This window comes from Nomascus leucogenys, chromosome 20 (genome assembly GCF_006542625.1).
Source record: "Nomascus leucogenys isolate Asia chromosome 20, Asia_NLE_v1, whole genome shotgun sequence".
In the NCBI taxonomy this organism is placed as follows: domain Eukaryota; kingdom Metazoa; phylum Chordata; class Mammalia; order Primates; family Hylobatidae; genus Nomascus; species Nomascus leucogenys.
In genome coordinates this window covers 81,517,871-81,538,388 of record NC_044400.1, presented here as the reverse complement: position 1 = coordinate 81,538,388, position 20,518 = coordinate 81,517,871, and the positions used below count along the sequence as shown (strand labels likewise).

The 20,518-nt window shown below is 43.2% G+C and overlaps 1 protein-coding gene across 1 annotated transcript in view; it reads right to left on the bottom strand.

Moving 5' to 3' along the window:
* Positions 1-20,518, bottom strand: part of POLN (DNA polymerase nu) — a 164,344-nt gene that overhangs the window by 141,126 nt on the left and 2,700 nt on the right. The window contains exons 2-3 of the mRNA XM_030801238.1: positions 6,757-6,836; positions 1,472-1,972 (exon numbers count right to left, since the gene is read on the bottom strand). Coding sequence (XP_030657098.1) covers positions 1,472-1,972; positions 6,757-6,836 — 581 coding nt within the window. The remainder of the gene's footprint in view (positions 1-1,471; positions 1,973-6,756; positions 6,837-20,518) is intronic.

Sequence of the window (20,518 nt, the reverse complement as noted above, 5' to 3'; positions counted from 1 at the left end):
ACAATGAACTCAAACAAATTAGCAAGAAAAAAACAAACAATCCCATCAAAAAGTGGGCTAAAGACATGAATAGACAATTCTCCAAAGAAGATATACAACTGGCCAACGAATATATGAAAAAATGCTCACCATCACTAATGATCATGGAAATGCAAATCAAAACCACAATGCAATACCATCTTACTCCTGCAAGAATGGGCACAATCAAAAAGTCAAAAAATAATAGATATTGGCATGGACGCAGTGAACAGGGAACACTTCTATACTTCTGGTGGGAATGTAAACTAGTACAATCACTACGGCAAACAGTGTGGAAATTCCTTAAAGAACTAAAAGTAGAACTACCTTTTGATCCAGCAATCCCACTACTGGGTATCTACCCAGAGGAAAAGAAGTCATTATACGAAAAGGATACTTGCACATGCATGGTTATAGCAGCACAATTGGCAATTGCAAAAACGTGGAACCAACCCAAATGCCCATCAATCAAGGAGTGAATAAAGAAACTGTGGTATATACATATGATGGAATACTACTCAGCCATAAAAGTGAATGAATTAATGGCATTCACAGTGACCTGGATGAGATTGGAGACTACTATTCTAAGTGAAGTAACTCAGGAATGGAAAGCCAAACATTGTATATTCTTACTTATAAATGGGAGCTAAGCTATGAGGATGCAAAGGCATAAGAATGACACAATGGACTGTGGGGACTCAGGAGGAAAGGGTGGGAAGGGGGTGAGGGATAAAATACTACAAATTGTGTGCAGTGCATACTACTTGGGTGATAGGCGCAGGAAAGTAGAGGAAAGGAAAGGAAAGGAAAAGGAAAAGGAAAAGGAAAAGGAAAGGTTTTTAAAAAAATCAATAGAGATCAAATTTAAAAATGTGCTTCGAAAGACACCCTCAATAAATTTTTTTAAAAAGATGACAGAAATTGGGAGAAGTATAAATAATATATCTTACAAGAGACTTGTATCAGAATATATAAAGAATGCTTACAGATCCAGAATAAAACACAAATAACCCAATTTTAAAATGGGCAAAAAATTTGAACAGACATTTCATCAAAGAAGATATATGAATGGCCAATAAGCACATGAAAAGATACTCAATGTCACTAGATAATAAGGAAATACAATTTGAAACCACTATGAAATACCACTTCACAATCACTGGAATGGCTAAAATAAAAAAAACAGACAACAACATGTGTTGACAAGGAGGTGGAGAATTTGAAACCCTAGTACACTGCTGGTGGAAGGTAAAATGGTACACCCACTCTGGAGAACAGTTTTACAGTTTCCTAAGAAACTGATGGGAGCTATACATTGTCAATCACTTACCACTGGAGGGGAGGGAAAGCCTTAAAATCTTGTTTCTAGCTCTCCTATCAGAATCAGACACTAAGAAAATGGGCTTCTTTTATGGTGTCAAGACAGCAAACAAAAACATCACTGTTTACTAACCTGGTCAGCTCCTAGCTGGGTGGAACCATCAGTATACATCACAGTTACCACCAGGGCTGCTGCCTGTTTGAGCATTTCAATCAGCTGGCTTTTTGCCCAATCATCCAAATGCCTAATATCACAAAAATGTTTTTTCAATGCTCCTGAGTTCCCAGAATTTAGGTAGGCTTCAGCCTCATCAGTATCTTCTTCCAATGCCATTTGTTTACTTGTTTTCGCTGATGAATTATTATATGTAATATGTTTTCTTTTAAGATTAATGTTTCCTTTATTTTCATTATTTATATTCTCCGTTAGGAAATGCTTTCTTTTATGCCCCTTTTTCTGTAGAACTGAAGCCTCTTGATTATACTGTGGAATTAAACAACTTGAAAGAGTCAATAAGCTGATACTCTTCTGTTTTTGGTCAGTAGACAGCTGATCTGTGAGCCTGACACTGAAGGACTGAGGAGAGAGCTTGGCAGAACCTCTTGATGTCTGACTTCTTAAAGATTTAAGATCCTACAGAAAAATGGAAAATATTTCATTAGAATATGGACTCATAAGACAGATCTATAAACCAAACTAATTTCTGGTAAAAACTTGTCTAAGGTAATACGGAGACACAATCTTCATATTATCTATGATCAAACCTTCTAAGGAAACCATATAGTGTCTTCTAGAGCAGTGATTTTTCTCAACCAAGGTAGGCATGCATATCTGGATCAAGAGCTCAAAAGCCAGCCAGGCCTGGTGGCTCACGCCTGTAATCACAGCACTTTGGGAGGCCGAGGTGGGTGGATCACTTGAGGTCAGGAATTCGAGATGAGTCTGGCCAACATGGTGAAACTTCGTCTCTACTAAAAATACAAAAATTAGCTGGGCATGGTGGTGGGTGCCTGTAATTCCAGCTACTCGGGAGGCTGAGGCAGGAGAATCACTTGAATCCAGGAGGTGGAGGCTGAAGTGAGCTGGGATTGCACCATCGCACTCCAGCTTGGGTGACAAGAGCGGAACTCTGTCTCAAAAAAAAAACTCAAAAGCCTCCAACTGGCCCCTGTTCTGGGAATCAATGCATGTAATGAGACATGTCATGGATAGGAGTATGTTGCATATGTGCATAAGAGAGAAGATTAATAATTTACAACTTCCAAGTAAAAGCCATTTATAGAGAAAATGAAATCACCAAAACTATTTAATAATATGTTAATCTATCTACTAAAAACATGTTTTTGGGCCAGGGGCAGTGGCTCACACCTGTAATCCCAATACTTTGGGAGGCTGAGGCTGGCGGATCATGGGGTCAAGAGTTCAAGACCATCCTGGCCAACATGGAGAAACCTCGTCTCTACTAAGAATACAAAAGTTAGCTGGGCATGGTGGAGCACGCCTGTAATCCCAGCTACTCAGGAGGCTGAGGCAAGAGAATCACTTGAACGCAGAAGGCGGAGGTTGCAGTGAGCTGAGATCATGCCATTGCACTCCAGCTTGAGCGACAGAGCAAGACTCTGTCTCGAAAAAAAAAAAAAAAATTAAACCCAGCCCAATAGCAGTTCTCTACCTGTCTCATTCCATCAATGTGCAATATACATTCATAGATCCACAAACTAATCAAGGTGGGGAAAGCAATCCTATCCATTTCATTATAGGACTTATTTACGATAACACTTTATTTTTAAGGTTTCTTTCTTTTCCTTTTTTTTGAGACAGGGTCTTGCTCTGTTGCCCAGGCTGAAGTGCAGTGGCACAATCTCAGCTCACTGCAACCTCCATGTCCCCGGCTCAAGTGATCCTCCCACCTCAGCCTCCCATGTAGCTGTGACTACAGGGGTTCACCACCACACCCAGTGAATTTTTCTATTTTTAGTAGAGATGGGGTTTCACCATGTTCCCCAGGCGGGTCTCAAACTCCTAGACTCGCAATCTGCCCGCCTTGGCCTCCCAAAGTGTTGGGATTACAGGTATGAGCCAACATACCCAGCCAAGGCTTATTTTCAAATTTACTTTATACATATATATATATATATGGCTTTGAATAACTATATTAATATTACCTTTAAAATAATTTTGAAAGAAAATGTTTTAACACTTGGTCACATGTTATGAAAATTTTAAATTTATACTTGTATTTTTATTGCAGAGAAATATATGGTTTCGAAGAGTAGGCTTTCAAGCATAAAATTACATTAAAAATTCCATGGAGGGCCGGGCGCGGTGGCTCACGCTTGTAATCCCAGCACTTTGGGAGGCCAAGGCGGGTGGATCACGAGGTCAGGAGATCGAGACCATGGTGAAACCCCGTCTCTACTAAAAAATACAAAAAATTAGCCGGCTGTGGTGGCGGGCGCCTGTAGTCCCAGCTACTCGGAGAGGCTGAGGCAGGAGAATGGCGTGAACCCGGGAGGCGAAGCTTGCAGTGAGCCGAGATTGTGCCACTGCACTCCAGCCTGGGTGAGAAAGTGAGACTCTGTCTCAAAAAAAAAAAAAAAAAAAAAAAAAAAAAAAAAAAAAAATTCCATGGAGGAGTAAACAAGAAAAGGAATTCAAGGAGAAAAAGAAAAATATAAAATTTCAAACTGTTGAAGATCTTGCTCTGTCTTTTTTAAGGGGATGATTGTGAGCTGGGCACAGTGGCTCACACCTGTAATCCTGGCACTTTGGGAGGCTGTGGCAGGAGGACTGCTTGAGCCCAGGAGTTCAAGACCAGTCTGGGCAAAATAGCAAAACCCTGTCTTTTTACAAAGAATACAAAAATTAGCTGGGCGTGGTGTCATGTGCCTACAGTCCCAGCTACTCAGGAGGCTGAGGTGGGAGGATCGCCTGAGCCCAGGAGGTCAAGGCTACAGTGAGCCGTGGTCATACCACACTGCACTTCAGCCTGTGCAACAGAGTGAGAAAGTCGCAAAACAATAATAATAACAACAACAACAACAACAATAATAAAAAGAGGCTGGGCATGGTGGCTCACGCCTGTAATCCCAACACTTTGGGAGGCCCAGGCAGGCGGATCACGAGGTCAGGAGTTCAAGATCAGCCTAGCCAATATGGTGAAACCCTGTCTCTACTAAAAATACAAAAATTAGCTGGGCATGGTGGCACGCACGTGTAACCCCAGCTGCTTGGGAGGCTGAGGCAGGAGAATCGCTTAAACCCAGGAGACGCAGGTTGCGGTGAGCCGAGATCGCGCCACTGCACTCCCACCTTGGTGACAGAGTGAGATTCCATCTCAAAAAATTATAAATAAATAAATAAATAAATAAAATAGGCCAGGCACAGTGGCTCATGCCTGTAATCCCAACATTTTGGGGGGCTGAGGTGGGCAGATCACCTGAGGTCAGGAGTTCGAGACCAGCCTGGCCAACATGGTGAAACCCCATCTCTATTAAAAATACAAAAATCAGCCGGGTGTGGTGGTGGGTGCCTGTAATCCCAGCTACTCAGAGGCTGAGGCAGGAGAATCGCTTAACCCAGGAGGTGGAGGTTGCAGTGAGCCGAGATCGCACCACTGCACTCCAGTGCAGGTGACAGAGCAAGACTCCATCTCCAAATAATAATAATAATAATGATAATGATAATAATAATAATGAGAGGATTGTGGATATCAAGTTGTCAAAGTGCAGTATTTAATTTTTGTGAATGTATTTTAAATGGTAATGTAACAGTAAAAATGTCAATATTAACAATAGAGCAGAAATCATGTACTTTGCAATTTTTTAAACTTGTGATAAACATTTTAAATTTCAACTTTAATATATGTCAGGCAGTACATATAGTTTGAGAAGGCCAGGTATGGGGGCTCATATCTGTAATCCCAGCACTTTGGGAGGCCGAGGTGGGAGGATCGCTTGAGCCCGGGCAACATGGTGAAACTCTGTCTCTACCAAAAATACAAAAATTAGCTGGGCAATGATGGTATGTGCCTGTAGTCTCAGCTAGTTGGGAGGCTGAGTTGGGAGGATCACTTGATTCCAGGACTCAATTAATTAGCTGGGCATGGTTGCGGAGGTGGAGGTGGAGATTGCAGTGAGCTGTGATCACACCACTGCATTCCACCCTCGGCGACAGAGTGAGGGCCTGTCTTGAACAAACAAACAAAAACAACAAAATTCTTTTGAGAGAAAGGGAGCAAAAAGTTTGTAGACCCCTGCCTTCGGGAGCCAAGGAGCACAGTTTGTTCACCACTGAGAGATACAATTTCCATTCATTTACAGAGGGAAGAAGAGAAGAGTCCCTTCTCTGTGGAAGATGCCTCTTCCCTCCACTCCAAGGGCAGATAATCATCCTATGAACCCAGGGGCAAATAATCATCCCATCAACCCAAGAGACAGGTCCTAGTATCTCACTTTACTATAGGGAGTTTAGGTTTAAATTTAATTAGGTTGGGACTTGAACACAGGTAGTTTACTCCAAAGTCCGTTCTCTCAACCACTATGTTGCCTCCACCACTTTCATACACAAGGTCTTTGGTGATACAACCTCTGTAGCCCATACCACATAACTCACCCATTGTGAATGTTATAGCCCTGCCTTTCTGAAATTCTATTATTTCCACTACCCAAAGCTCCAAGCTTTCTTCCCTTATCTGAAAATTTTCTCCGTGTCTTACCCCTACTCCCTTAAAGATGGGGATCTTTTTATTTTTTATTTCTATTTTTTAGAGACTGAGTCTTGCTCTGTTGCCCAGGCTGGAGTGCTGTGGTGCAATCACAGCTCACTGCAGCCTCAAAATCCTTGGCTCAAGTGATCCTCCAGCCTCAGCCTCCTGAGTAGCTGGGACTACAGAAGCATGCCACCACGCCAGTTAATTTTTTTGTTGTTTAATTTTTTGTAGAGACAGGTTCTCTTTATGTTGCCCAAGCTGGTCTCAAATGCCTGGCCTCAAGTTGTCCAGCCTGCTCAGCTTCCCAGCGTGCTGGGATTACCTGTGTGAGCCACCGCATCCAGCCTAGCTTGATCAACTCCTAATTATCCAATAGATCTCAACTCAGATACAATTTTCATACTGCAGAAAGACATCCCTGATTCTTCTCCTCAGCACCCAGAAGGGCAAAATGAAATAGCACGAAAACTGAGTTAGATGTTCCTCCTATTGTCCCCAAAGCACTCTGAACTAACTTCTCTCATGGCACTTACTTGCCCCTCCCCACATCCAAATTAAACTATAAGCTCTTGGAGAGCAAAAACACCTTTTTTTTTTTTACGGTGTTGTATCTACAGTGCCTAGCACGTAGTAGAACACTTAATAAGTATCTATTGAACAAATAAGTGTTATCTGTTTAAAATTACTCATATTTGCAATGATTTACCTTTTTTTCTGGTGATTGATTCTTCCCATCTTCAAGTTGTACTGAATACTTAACACTGGACTTGTTTATCACTTCCATAGCTTTTAAAAACAACAAAAAAGAAACATGGGGCATTAGAGAAACATTGATATCTGAGTCACACAGTTAACTAAACACTGAAATAACCTCTATAATCATGCTTATTTATTCATTATTAACTTACTTAAAACAATGTAATAAAATTCACAAGTAAAATGCTTAGTACCATTGCAATAAATATTTATGTAAAGTACCTTCAAGTTAACTGAAGATAGCGCTATATAATCATAGAACATTTATTAAAAATCATTATTTGGCATTTGCATTTGAATACATGACTCTAAAAACCTAAGGTCAACATTTATAGAAACCTTAAAAGTATTAAAGGTTTGGGGAAATTCTTAGACTGAATACTGCAGTGGAACAATTAAAGGTTCAGTAAAACATCATTAAAACAAACTTCTAATTTAGATTTTGATTTAATTTCAATAAGCCTGGGCTGAACAGTAAGTGACAGAACCAGCATCCAATCCCAGGCAATATGATTTGAGAGTCTGTGCCCTTAACCACTGTGACATACATTTCCTCTGCAGGAACAATAACAACCTAGAAATGCAAATAGGGGAAAATATTTCACTTACAATATAAAAACATTATACTTAGGATAAATATAACAAAAAAGATACAAGGCCCTCAATGATGAAAATGTAAAATCTTATTAAATGGCATTAAAAAAGATCTGCACAAATGAAAAGACACAGCATTAGGATATAGATCACAAAATGTTTAATTCTTCCAAATTTAAGGCAATTCCAATTGGTGACGCTATAGGGATATTTTAATTTAATAAAATAATTTCAAAGTACGAAAAGACAAGAAATGTAAGCTTAGGTCGGGCGTGGTGACTCACGCCTGTAATCCCAGCACTTTGGGAGGCTGAGGTGGGTGGATCACCTCAGGTCAGGAGCTCAAGACCAGCTTGGCCGAAATGGTGAAATCCCACCTCTACTAAAAATACAAAAATTAGCCAGGTGTGGTGGTGAGCAGCTGCAATCCCATCTACTCGGGAGGCTGAGGCAGGAGAATTGCTTGAACCCAGGAGGTGGAGGTTGCAGTGAGCCAAGACTGCACCACTGCACTCCAGCCTGGGTTACAGGGCAAGACTCTGTCTTGGAAAAAAATAAAGAGTAAGCTTAAAAAAGAGAGAGAGAAAAGACCTCTAGAACAGAACAGACAACTCAGAGACTGATCAATCCCAAGACTTTATATACAGCAAAGATAGTATTTCAATTCAATAGAAAAGGATAGATTAATTAATAGGGCTGGTACAACTAGCACCACATCGGAAAGAAAATAAATGCATTGGGAAAACTATTTGGAACAAAAATGACAAAGGGTTAATTGCTATATCATACAACAAGTTCTCATACATTTACAAGATAAGACAAACAATTCAACAGAAAAATGAGCAAAGAATAGGAAGAGGCAATACACAAAACAGAAAACCCAAACAGGAAACAAATACGATACTCAGGGAAATGCAAATTAACTATAACTGGAAACATGGGGAAGAGGTAGTCTCATGTATTGCTGGTAAAAATGTAAATAGACTCTTTCTAGAAGGCAAACTGTCAAGACTTATTAAAATTAATAATGCATACATCACTCTTGGGAGTTGGGTGGAGAAAGTGACCCACAGGGAGCTCAAGATGGGCCTCTGGGAATGCTAGTTATGCTTCCTGAACTGGGTTTGGGTTTGTGAAATTTTGACCTAAACTTAGGATATGTGTGCTGTTTTATATATATATGTACACACACATATACACATATATATACACATATATATATATACCTCAGCCATATATATATGAGAGACAGAGTGCTCTTGACTCAACAAAAACAGAGAGAAAATAATATCAATCATCTAACCAAATAATCTCTAACCAAATAATCTCACTCTTGGCTGTTTCACAGAAATATATGCAACAGTAAACAGGTTTAAACCAAAATGTTTATAGCAGTATTGCTCATTATGGCAAAGGACTGAAAATAAAGTAGATACCAATTAGAAGAAAACTGAGGAATAAATTACATAATATCCACATCATGAAATACATAGCCACTAAAAAGAATGACCTTGTTAAAACATAGATTGCAGGGGGAAAATGACTCCAGCTATAGTGGTTGACTGAAGATGATGACCTCATTTTTAAAAATAATGACCAAATCTCCCCACTTACGCACACGAAGATGTTACGGACATAACACTGGCACAGGTCGGGTACCCTAGGAGACCACCTCTGTGATTAAGGCTTGCATTTGAAAAGGTGACTGGAGAGTGAAAGAGGCAGAACCCAACCAAGGAAGACGATGGCTAAGATGCAGTCACTCAAAAGCCTGCCCTGGGCTGAGCACGGTCCTGCAGAGGTGTCTCCCAATGCGTCAAGACAGCTGGGCTTTTATACGCCTACACAAACTAGTCACTGGACCAGTCACTCCTGGGGAAGAGGGGGGCCCGCGGGCAAAGAAGTTCTTTGCAGCCAGGCAGTCGGGGAGGGGCTGTCCCAGGAGCAGGGACAGTGCTTCAGTACTAAAGGGGCATATGGGCACCACAGTGCTTGCTAAAGTCCACACTGCGCTGCTCATAGCCACTTGCTTCAGAGACGTTCTGGAAGCAGCTCCTGTAGGATTCTGGTGGGCCTTTTCCTGGGGAAATTTATAAAAGGAAGGTACTGGGATGAACTACCTCGTTGCTGCAGCTGGCCTCAAGGTTGCAAATTACGTTCATCTCCCTCCTCTACTGCCCATGCTAGGGTCTCCTCACCCTTGCCTATCTCCTCTACTGCTCTAGGTGGCTTAGCTTACCTGATCAGATAACCCAAACCCTCATCCCTGAGAGGTAAGCCCCTGGCCACCATGCCCTTCTCTGGCCATAGCCCCTGCATTTGCCATCACATTTGGGCAGGGGACCATGAGGTAGCCAATCACATCACCTGGGTGCTTCCCTGCCCCAAGTTACGTAGTAACAGCTCTACCTCCACCTGATGCCCACGGTCAGTCACCCCAGAAGATGGAAATTACATTCCTTGCCAGTCAGTCTCTTGGCACAAGGAGCTCGAAATGACCAGACAGCAGCCACAGCTGGAAATTAAATGGCGTTCTTCCTGTGCCCCTGCTGGAAAGGTTTTCCCTTTGCGAGTCAAGACCTTTAAATCTTAAGAACCCAGAGGAGTGTGGGGGAGAAATACAGATTTCTAAGTGGGTCAGTGGGAGTGAAGACTTTCACCTTTTGGTTCCCAGACCCATTTATTACACAAACCAAGGACACTGCACCACGTACTGGTCAGTGACTTGCAGTGCACACTGCACCCTGGAGGTGACTGCTTCATCGCAGGTGTCACCTCCAGGCTGCACACGAGGTGAGCTGTGCCTTCCACAGACCATCCTGCTGCTCCATCAGGCTGGCAGCCTCTTGGTGTGTGGCTGTGAGGGAGCCAGTGGGTCCCACTCTCATGTGCCCACTGCGCTGAGTGCAGGATCCTGCGGATCAAACACTCTATGAAACTTGGGTGATGGAGCTGACTGAATCCATGAGAATGGGAAAGGCAAACCCATGCCTGTAACATGTGTTGGTTCCAGCCAAGATGAATCACTGTATCTTCTAGGGCACAAGGGGTTCAGTGTTGTCAAATGACTGTTTCCCTCCAAGGAAGGTGCAACTGGGGACTCAGCGTTTGGTCTCTGTTGCGGGAAGATTGGATGTTCTGCAGAGAAATAGCTAGGTCAGCTCTGGTGAGGGGCAGCCCCATGCTATGGGCCATGCACAGCATCTACCCACCCCAGTATTACTCCATGAGAGAGCCCAGTGTGCCAGCATGGGCGCAGCAGATGGCAGAGGCTACATGTCAACTGGCCAAGTCATCCTATTAATGTGGTGGTTTGGTGTGTCCTCATGGTGAATGTTCTTGGGTGGGATGTACTTCATGACTGTTCCCACAGATCCCTCCACATGCCTTACTCCAGGAACTCCCTGATCTTCCAATCTTTCTCATTCCAGGTACCTGAGCAACCTGTCAAGCCACTAACCATTGCCCAAGAGTTCCAAATGTGTTAACATTGGGGCCACTTCTCCTTCCACACAAAGTAGATAGTCAAGGGCACCACCCAACGTTCTACCCATTGGGTTTCCCTTGAGCACTCTCTTCCAGGGCTGCCTAAATCAGGCTGTTCAGAGCCCACCCACCATGAACCAAGCTCTAACTTTTCCTGCCTCCATCAGCTGGTCTTAAGGCTGCCCCCTTTAGAAGTACCAGTGCCAGCACCAATGATGTCATGGGTTCTGGGCCACACGAGAAGCTTGGTTATGCCTGCTTGTACCTAGTACTAAATGAGCCACTTCCAACTTGCAATGGACAGCTGCACGCCCACCTCTCGGTGGGTCTGACAGAACCAGCTCATGCTGGCAGTTCTGGCTCATGGTCACTTGATGTCACCATGGCCTCATGCTCCACCTCTACCAGGGCTCAGTAGCATGACAGTTTTGTTTTTGAAAAATTTATCATTCTTTTCTGCAGATAGCATTGCCTTGCTCCAGAGTTCTAGGAGTCTGCATTGAGATTCTTCTTTTGGGGCTTTGCCTTAAGCTTCACATGGCATCTTTCCCCACTACAGACACCTCTAACATCACAAGGTCTGTTGAGTTGGAAGTCCAAGTAGCTGGGCCACTTGCTTCACAGCCTAGGCCTCTTACAGGATGCTTTCCTATGCAGTATTCCCAATGTGGAATATGCTGCCTCCACTCCCTAAACCCAGAGATGCCTATCAGGTGTTATGGTTCACTCTTAATGGTTAATGTGGTTAACCACGTTGCAGGATGACTCCACCAGTTGACATCTTCATTCTCAACGCTTCATTCTTTAAAATGCAGTAATTTAGCCAGGCGTGCACTTGTAGTCCCAGCTATTCGGGAGATTGAAGCAGATCACTTTGACCCCAAGAGTTTGAGGCCAGCCTGAGCAACATAGTGAGACCCAGTCTCTTGGGAAAAAAAAAAAAAAAAAAAAAAAAAAAAGGTGGCTGGGCGCAGTGGCTCACACCTGTAATCCCAGCACTTTGGGAGGCCAAGGCGGGTGGATCACCTAAGGTCGGGAGTTCGAGACCAGCCTGACCAACATGGAGAAAGCCCGTCTCTACTAAAAATACAAAAAAAAAATTAGCCGGGCATGGTGACGCATCCCTGTGATCCCAGCTACTTGGGAGGCTGAGGCAGGAGAATCGCTTGAACCTGGAAGGCGGAGGTTGTGGTGAGCTGAGATTGTGCCATTGCACTCCAGCCTGGGCAACAAGAGTGAAACTCTGTCCAAAAAAAAAAAAAAAAAAAAAGGGCACTAATTTGTCCTTTACTTGCAAGGGGATATCCTACCTATCCTCAGACCACCGAACTTCCAAAAACTTGATGGTTGTGGTGGGCCCCAGAATATCTGTGTGCTTATCTCCCATGTTTTGGATAGCAAGACAGCTAACAAACTTGCCATTTCTTGCTTATGCTGATTGGCATGATGTCATCAAAACAGTGGGTGGCTGGATAACATAGTACTGGGGCAAGGTGCAAATTTATATTGTCCACTCAGAGTGACTATTTCTGTAGGGATGGAAAAGACTGTGTTCACCAAATCAATAATTGCATTTCATATACCTGAGGCCTTGTTAATTGCATATGCCACATCCAGCCCACCAGCTGTCATTAGGGCTATAACTTGGTCACAACTATTTGCGGTGTCAATTGTTATTCTCCAGGATCTGACTTATGTGAGCACCTACCTGGTGAATTAAATGAATATATGACAGGGACCACCCTGTGCCCTGAGTCCTGTAGGTGTTTAAGGATGGCACTAACTTCTGCCATTTCTCCTAGGTTGCCATATTGCTATACTAATTCACTATCTTTGCTGGGAAGGCAGTTTCAGCGTCATCCACTTGAGCTTACTCACTATGAGGGCTCTCATCCTCAGGCCAAGGAGCCAGTACCTGAGGGTTCTTCCAACAGTCTGTTCATTCCAAGTAACATTTGGGGACTTGGAAAATGGCTTCGGAGTGAGCCCTCCCATTATGGTGTAATCTGGGCCAAGGTTCCATTTATTGCTTGAGTCCTTGCACCTCTGACAGAGAAACCATGATGATACTTTAGGTCTCCAGGTATCAATATCATATCAATGTTTCAGTATCCCCTTCCCCCTTGTATAAGTTCCCAGAGTAAATGGCCATAGGTTTCCCTGGCGGAAAGACAGGAGGAATAACTGCCATATACACTTACTATGGTGTTGCATAGTCCTTCCTCCAGGGGACCTGGCCTCTCCTTCAGTCAGTCGGTTCCAGGTCTGAAGTCACTTTATGAGAACTGTGCCTACCCTGCTTCTGACAGGCACCACCACATGGCCTCTATGTCAGGATCCTGTCTCCCTGACTGTTATCAGGAGGCATCTCCTATTATCAGCCCTGGTCTATAGAGGACACCACTGAGATTCTCAGTGAAGCTGATGCTCCCTACTCCCTCATCAGCTTTCATTATTGCTTCGGTAAATAGAGCATCCAGAGCGCCCTTCTGCACAGCGTTACCTGCTGAGTTTCCCAGCCCTCCACAATATGGCCATTCTAGCATGTCCACCGCTCCTGGGTTTTCATGCCTTCTTTTACCATCTGCCCTGGCAGTTCTAACCTTTCTATTTCACTTAGTGTGAACCCTCTCCTACAAGGAACTAAAAGCCGTCCTAGCAGTATGTTGGCACCACCTCTTGGAATCTTCATTGGGTTGTCAAATCCAGTGTCTCTGAAGTGATCCCGCATAAACTCTCCCTTATCCAATCTTAGTTCCACCTGCCTTGATCCAGCACCCTCAGACCCAGCCCACCACAGGTACTCTCCCAGGCCTGCTTGTATATGGCCAGTTAGGTCCCGCAGTTCCTTTGGAGTAGAATCTCTTTCGTCCCTGTGCCAGTTATCAATGTACTGCCTTCCAGCTACAAATTCACCCCTCATCGCACCGCATGACCTACAGAAAATACACCTCCTTTGCCACCTGGCACGATGTTAAGCTCCGTCAGCAGAGGGTGCTAGAGGGACGCTGCCAAAGAAGAGGCCTCTGGCTGCTGTGCTTTGCTTTCCTTTCTTCTTGCTCCTGCAGCTCTTAACCAGTGTACTAGACACCCATGAGCAGCCCCACTGGCCACTTCCCAGCTACTTCTGCAGACATTCTAGCCAGCCTTCCAGCAAGTTTCAGTCGATCCCTGTGGGCAGCTTCCTACTGAGTTTCACAGGCACCCCTACCAACTTCTCGGTGAGTTCAGTGATACCCCATAGGTGGGTTCCCACTTGCCAGACTGACGCTGGCACTTCAGCCAACTTCTTGGCCACCCAGTGGGCTACATCCACAACCTCTGACAATCTGAATCTCAGCCTTGAGGGGAGAGATTCTACTAAATTTGTCCCTTCCTTCAGCACCCCACTTCAGCCCTAGCGGGGGAAGCTGCTCCCTGTGTCTGCTATTGCTGGATTCTTTAGAGTTTTCTCTAAAGCTAATCCTGCTAGTTAGTAATGCCTTAAACATTCCCTGTTCAAATTACTCTACGGTTTCTGTCCCCTGACTGGACTGTAACAGGCCCAGTACTTTTCGGCAGGGTTATTTTGTGACTTAATGACCAGGAGAGGAGGAGGAGGGGGCAGCAAAAAAGAAAAAGCCTAAACAATACATTTATGAATCTTTTCACAATTTCTTATGAAATGACATATGTATGCGTGTGTATAACTATACAAAAAGATCTGGGGAATTATGAACTTTGTTTGGTTTTTCTGTTTCTCCCTCCCCACCCCAAAAACTTTTCCTAAAGTATTATTAAATAATGAGGGAGCATGTCTTATTTTTCAAGACAGAAGCTCTCCATTGTTTTCCAGCAAAGCTGGGGGAAGCGATCAGGGTGGGGCCATTTCTGTAGGTCTCAGAGGTATCTGATACTCAAGATTTATTTTTTAAATAAAATTTATTATTATTTATTTTTTTGAAACAGGCTCTCACTCTGTTACCCAGGCTGGAGTGCAGTGGCACAATCTCAGCTCCCTGCAACCTCCACCTCCCAAGCTCAAGCGACAATCCCCCTTCCTCAGCCATCCAAATAGCTGGGATTACGTGCCACCATGCCCCACTAATTTTTTGCAGAGATGAGTGTGAAACGAAAATAAATCTTGGGAATCCCAAGTCACTAAGCTAAAGGGAAAAGTCAAGGTGGGAACTGCTTAGGGCAAACCTGCCTCCCATTCTATTCAAAGTGAAATTCTATGCCTCTGAGGTTCACCTGAGACAAATGGGGATCTGATTGCTTCCTCTCCCATACTGTTTATGTAAAAATACAGATTCACTAAATTGTGTATTCAGTGGAAGGCTGATCAAGGACTCAAAAGAATGCAACCTTTTGTCTCTTACCTACTTTTTGTTTGTTTTTGAAACAGAGTCTCATTTGAAACAGAGTCGCATTCTATCCTTCAGGCTGGAGTGCAGTGGTGCGATCTTGGCTCACTGCAACTTCTGCTTCCTGATTCAAGCGATTCTCCCGCCTCATCTTCCCGAGTAGCTGGGATTACAGGCACCTGCCACCATGCTCGGCTAATTTTCGATTTTTAGTAGAGACAGGGTTCCACCACGTTGGCCAGTCTGGTCTTGAACTCCTGACCTCAAGGGATCCACCCGCCTCGGCCTCCCAAAATACTGGGATTACAGGGGTGAGCTATCGCACCTGGCCTCTCTTATCTAATTCTAACCTGGAAGCCCCCTCTTCGAGTTGTCCCGCCTTACCAGACCGAACCAATTACATCTTACACATATTGATGTTTCATGTCTTCCTAAAATGTTTAAAAGCAAACTACCCCCAACCACCTTGGGCATGTCTCAGGACTTCCTAAGGCTGTGTCATAGGCATGTCCTTAACTTAGGCAAAATAAACTTCCTAAATTGAGACCTGCCTGATATTTTGCATTCACACGGGTTTTGCCGTGTTGCCCAAGCTGGTCTGATACTCAAGATTTTTTTTTCTTGGCTCCCTGTGGTATTTCAATCAAGATTAAAATATACCAATCCAAACGTTCCCATCCTGTATCTCAGGGTCTGGTCCCTCTTTCTTCAGATCAAGACCTTAATCTTGGCCCGGTGGAGGTGGCTCATGCCTGTAATCCCAGCACTTTGGTACGCTCAAGACGCCCAGGAAATCGAGACCAGTCTGGGCAACATGGGGAAACCCCATGTGTACTTAAAAAACAAACAAACAAACTAGCCGAGCGTGCACGCCTGTATTCCCAGCTACTTGGGAGAATCACCTGAGCCCCAGAGGTAGAGGTTAAAGTGAGCTGGGACTGGACCTCCAGCCTAGGTATCACCAAAAAACAAAAAAACACAACAAAACAAAAACCCCTAGCCCACCACCAGGGCTGAAAATTCAAGTTTCTCTGGAGCAATCAGGACTAAGTCTTGGGTCTATCGCTACAGGCTGTCACTTTATAGGCTGCCCAGGAAGCCCTCTGGCTTTCACATTTAGCCTTTAATTGCTTATAACCCACAGCCTTTTTTTTTTTTTTTTTTTTGTATTTTTCCAAAGGATCTACTATTCCCAGCCACAGCCATCTAATTCCTTTGTCTTCAACTGTCTTGTACTTCTCAGATGTGCAGTGTTGTCCCAGCTGGTGCAGCTGCTCCCACCGGTAAGCCAGACAAACCCACCTCGAGCCAAAGTTTTAACTCCACTGCTACCATTTGTATTCCACCCACAACTTGTGATGAGGTCATCAGTGCCAGCTTACCTGCGGGAGACCAAACTCCAAAATCACATGCCTACTTTCTCAGACCACTCCTGCCACCAACTGTAGCAGATAAGGTTCCCTCAGACTGAGATTTGTCAGCAGAAAGTTTACTGGGGAGGGGCCTTGGAGATCAGAAGAATTGAGCCTGGGGAAGCTGAAATGTGATACATTGCAACAAATGCCTCAATCAATACCACCTGATGAGGGGGGTTGGGTTGGCACAGATATATACAAGCTATAATTACAGTCATGCAGGGATATGTTCTGAGAAATGCATCATTAGGCGATTTCATTGTTATGAAAACATCATAGATCAAGGGTCCCCAGCTCCTGAGTTGAGGACCAGTACCTGTCTGTAGTCTGTTAGGAACCAGGCCACACAGCAGGAGATGAGCAGCAGGTGAGTGAGCATTCCCACCTGAGCTCCGCCTCCTATCAGATCAGCAGCAGCATTAGATTCTCATAGGAGCAAGAACTGTACTGTGAACTGCACATGCGAGGAATAGGTTGCGAGCTCCTTTTGAGAATCTAACGCCTGATGATCTTAGGCAGAACAGTTTCATCCCGAAAGCACCTATCCGACCCCCATCCTGTGGAAAAATGGTCTTCCATGAAACCAGTCCCTGGTGCCAAAAGGTTGGGGACTGCTGTCATACAGTGAACTTACACAAACCTAGATGGCATAGCTTACTACACTCCTAGGCTGTATGGTCTAGCCTGTAGCTCCTAGGCTACAAACCTGTACAGCATGTTACTGTACTGAATACTGTAGGCAACTGTAACACAACAGTAAGTATTTGTGTATCTAAACATAGGTAAAAATACAGTATAAAAGATTAAAAAATGGTACTTACATAGGGCACTTACCATAAATGGAGTTTGCAGGACTGGCAGTTGCTCTGGGTGAATCAGTGAGTGGGGAGTAAGTGTGAAACCTTAGTGCATTACTGTACACTAATGTAGACTTCACAAACACTATACACTTAGGACACACTAATTTTTAAAAATTTTCTTTCTTCAATAATAAATTAACCTCAGTGTACTTTAACATTTTTTACTTTATACACTTTTAAACTTTTTAAACTTTTGAACTCCTTTATAACATTTACCTTAAGACAAAAACACATTGTACGGCTGAACAAAAATATTTTTTCTTCATATCTTGATTCCATAACCTTTTCTCTATTAAGATATTTAACTATTTAAAAAATGTTCTTAACTTTCTCGCTTAAAACTAAGACACACACACACATTAGCCTAGGCCTACACAGGGTAAAAAGCATCAGTATCACTGTCTTCTACTTCTGTATCTTGTCCCCCTGGAAGGTCTTCAGAGGCACTAATACATATAGAGCTGTCACTTCCTATGATAAGAGTACCTTCTTCTGGATACCTCCTGAAGGACCTGCCTGGAGCTGTTTTACAATTAGCTTTTTTTCCATAAGTAGGAGTACATCCTAAAATAATGATAAAAGTATATACAGTATTGTAAACATATAAACCAGTAACACAGTCATTTTTTTCAAGTACTCTGTACTACATATAATTGTATATACAATTATACATAGTACAGTACAGTGTAGTAGGCTGTGCCATCTAGGTTTGTGTAAGTTGACTGTATGACATAGCTATATACTATATACAGAGTGCTATACTTTTCTACATCTGGTAGTGCAGTAGGTTTGTTTACGCCAGCATCACAACAAAAACATAACGCGGCCGGGTGCGGTGGCTCATGCCTGTAATCTCAGCACTTTGGGAGGCCGAGGCGGGCGGATCACCTGAGGTCAGGAGTTCAAGATCAGCCTGGCCAACATGGTGAAACCCTGCCTCTACTAAAAATACAAAAATTAGCCGGGTGTGGTGGCAGGCACCTGTAATGCCAGCTACTCAGGAGGCTGAGACAGGAGAATCACTTGAACTGGGAGGTGGAGGTTGCAGTGAGCCGAGATTGCACCACTGCACTCCAGCCTGGGTGACAAGAGTGAAACTCTGTCTCGGGAAAAAAAAAAAATGTAATGCATTGTGCTATGATAACAGGACAGCTACGATGTCACTAGGAGACAGGAATTTTTCAGATCCATTATAATCTTATGGGACCACCAACATATATGCGGTCTGTCGTTGACCAAAACATCATTCATTATGCAGTGCATGACTGTCCAGCCATATAAATTATAATCATAGAAAAAATTTAACAAAAATATAAAAGGCACATACTAAGTTGTTAACACAGGTTAACAATAAGGGAGAGGGTTCAACAAGCAAAAAAGAACTTGAACCTTCTCACAATTTTATATTAAAACGATGTATGTATGCATGTATATAAATATGTAAAAAAAATTTTAAGAAAAATGTCTTTGGGAGGCCGAGATGGGTGGATCACTTGAGGTCAGGAGTTTAAGACCAACCTAACCAATATGGTGAAACCCCATTTCTACTAAAAATGCAAAAATTAGCCAGGCATGGTGGTAGGCGCCTGTAATACCGGCTACTCAGGAGTCTGTGGCAGGAGAATCCCTTGAACCCAGGAGGGGGAGGTTGCAGTGAGCCGAGATCGCACCACTGCACTCCAGCTTGGGTGACAGGGTGAGACTCCGTCTCAAAAAAAAGAAAGAAAAGAAAATTGTGTGGAATTACAGATTTTAGGTTTTTTTGTTTTTTTTTAAAAAAAAAAAAAAAAAAAAAAACACTTTTCCTAATGTATTACAAAGACACTCCCCAAAAATGTTGTGGAAAAAATTTATAATACTAAAAAAATAGTAGGCCAGGCACAGTGGCTCATGTCTGTAATCCCAGCACTTTGAGAGGCTAAGGCAGGAGAATCGTGTGAGCCCAGGAGTTTGAAACCAGCCTGGGCAACATAGCAAGACCTTGTCTCCATAAAAAAACAAAAAATTAGCCAGACACAGTGGTAAGTGCCTGTAGTCCCAGCTACTCAGCAGGCTGAGGTGGGAAGATTGCTTGAACCTGGGAGGTTTAGGCTGCAATGAGCTGTGAACTCCAACCTGGGCGACAGAGCAAGACCCTGTTTCAAAAAAAAAAAAAAAGGAAGTTTATCTCTTTCTCATGTTCTGAGGTGAATGGTCTCAGTAGGTGGTATAGCTGTTTTTTAAAGTCACTCAGGGGCCCAGGATCCTTCTAGCATGTTGTTCCACAATCCTCTAGGACACTGTTACAATTTGCAGGGTTGGAGAAGAATCATTTCAGCTCCAACTGATGGGAAGCAAAGAGGCCACAGAAGCAGGCAGGCTGTCTTGGAGCCTCCCTTGGAAATGGCACCCGCTTGAGCTCACAACTCACTGACAGGCACCTGGCCACTTGGTCAAACCTGACTGCAACAAGACTGAGCCATGTAGTATAATTGTGTGCCTCAGAAAACAAGGATGGATTCAACGTGGTAAGAAATCAGTAATCGCTGACAAAAAGTTATCTGGAATAATTTAAAACGCCCATGATTATGAAGTGGTTGCCATAAAAGGCAGGATAATTAATGGTTACATTTGAGCAGGGAGAGATTTTAATTGAGAAGTAAATTTTGAGGTGTTGGCAATGTAAGTGGTAGTTACACGGATGTTCTCTTACATTAATTTAAGTTTTGCATTTTTAGTGTTTTTCATGACAAAGTGTTTTTACATAAAGATCTATACTTGTTTCAAAAAGATGTAACAGTCCAATCTTTACTGAATGTGTATCTTGAGTCACCTCAGTCAGTCTAGCAGATAAGAAAATTAGACCCCAAAATGACAAGTATCACAGGTTTAATACAGTTTGGTGTGACTCAGTGTTTGTAAAAGTAAATATTTGTAGTTTACTTCCATTAATTTCTGAGTTTAATTTCGATACTTATTTGGTATGAAATAGGCTCATGGAAATGAAACGCTAATTTACAATATTTTTCTTA